This window comes from Nestor notabilis, unplaced genomic scaffold (assembly GCF_000696875.1).
Source record: "Nestor notabilis isolate BGI_N333 unplaced genomic scaffold, ASM69687v1 scaffold12197, whole genome shotgun sequence".
NCBI lineage: Eukaryota > Metazoa > Chordata > Aves > Psittaciformes > Psittacidae > Nestor > Nestor notabilis.
The window spans coordinates 55787-57598 of NW_009937012.1; the positions used below are offsets into that span (position 1 = coordinate 55787).

General features: G+C 46.2%; 1 protein-coding gene across 1 annotated transcript in view; it reads right to left on the reverse strand.

Annotated features, from left to right (window-relative positions):
* ADAMTS17 (ADAM metallopeptidase with thrombospondin type 1 motif, 17) overlaps positions 1-1812 on the reverse strand; it is a 160380-nt gene that overhangs the window by 35117 nt on the left and 123451 nt on the right. The window contains exon 17 of the mRNA XM_010018623.1: positions 859-1018. Within this exon, the coding sequence (XP_010016925.1) occupies positions 859-1018 (160 nt within the window). The remainder of the gene's footprint in view (positions 1-858; positions 1019-1812) is intronic.

The following is a 1812-nucleotide window of genomic DNA, read 5'->3' on the forward strand; positions in this document are numbered from 1 at the left end:
CTGTCATATAATATGATAGATAATTGGGTCTGCTGGTAAAGAAAGACTGGCCAGAATGCATGGAAACGATCCGTGTTCCTCGGGGAAAAACCTACTTCTTCCAATACTGAAAATTCAATGGACAGTGGCAGACAAACCAGTCTCTGGTTTCACAGGCATCAATTCCCCCCAGGGTTTGAACAAATCTGCCTCAGCACATCCTGGGGATCATCTGCAAGGTGTGATTTGCAGCGTGCTCACATCCACCTCACACTAAGAGCATCTGATGCAATCTCCAGGAGTTGTCACAGCAGCGCTGCCCCAGTTCCATCCCTGGGGAAGGAAGTGTCTTTCAGTGAACATGCCCGAACACCTGTGGCAACTCTGCTCCAAGAATGTGACTGAGACTTGAGATATGGGGCTGCACACAGTGCCTTGAGCTATCCATGTGTCCTGGGTTCAGCTACAGCAGTCATTTTTTCTCCTTCTTAGTAGCTGGTGCAGTGCTGTGTTTTTGACTTTCAGTCTGGGAACAACGCTGATAACACCGATGTTTTTAGTTGTTGCTAAGTAATGTTTATTCTGACCAAGGACTTTCTCAGTCTCATGCTTTGCCAGAGAGGAGGGGCCTACACTAACGAGCCGACAAAGCAGCATCCCTGCCAAAACACTGGGTGAAAATTAACTGTGGGGATGTGGATGAGAGCTGGGAGAGCTGGTGAGAATGAGCTCTCCTTTGAGTTCATTATGGCAACATCCGTACCTGTGGCCAGTTTCCTTCATGCTTTGGCAACACTGTCCTTCTGCAGGCACCTCTGTAACAGCTGGTGTCTGCAAACCCTGTCCAGCAAGTCCCACCAAGCTTCCAAACAGCCTTACCTCCTCCACACTGCACACTGCACCCTTCCCATCCGCTGTGTGTCCAGATGTACAAAGAATCCTGTTGCTTTTCTGGCTCGCTTCTGTTTTCAGCAGTATAGTTTACAGGAATGGTGTATTCGTAATGAATTCCATAATTCTGGTCATGAAATAACAGCACCTGGGTCAGCATGTTACAACACACTGTACTGGGAAAGCCAACACAATGCAGAGACAGCAATGCTGGAAACGCTGTCTCAGGCCAGTGTTTCTAAAGTATAAGTACCTTGTGAAAGGCAACCAAATCTTTATCTAGAAACCTGAAATCACAGTGGTATTGGTAAAACAGGGCATCTACAGGAGCAATGGCTTATGACTTATGGCTTGTGAATATTTAGCAGTCATAGGGATGTCTAAAACTGGAATTTTGCGTAACTGTTTAAGCCTCAAATGCGATCAGTAGGCCACTGGCTATCTAAAGAGAAATAGTAAGACAACAGGAAGCATTAAATCAGCAGTTTTCATAGAACAACTATTTTAATGAGCATGTAGAGTTAAAAAGTCACTCATCATACCTGTCCTACCCTCGTTTTCTACAAAGCAAGTTGTCTGCAAGCATCATGCAGAAACTTAGGCATATGGTTGTGGACATTTGTAGAGAATGGGGGAGCTTTGCGTTAACACTGTACATGGGTAATCCTGGGCTGCCTGCTGCACACCACCCTGCTTGAGCAGGGGATTTGGACACGACAAACTCCAGAGATCCTGTTCAACTTCAACCCTTCTGTGATTCTGTGAGCTGCAGCATTCACTGTGGCCTTTGAGTTGGGCTGCAGCAGTCCATAGTTTGAAGGCAGAAATGTTTATGAGCACATCTGAAGGAACAAGTTGATCCTTCCCCAAGCAAAACCAACTCATGTGGAAAAAGAGTCACGCCTGTTGGGCAATGTAGCACCCAAAGTGAGCGTGACCATT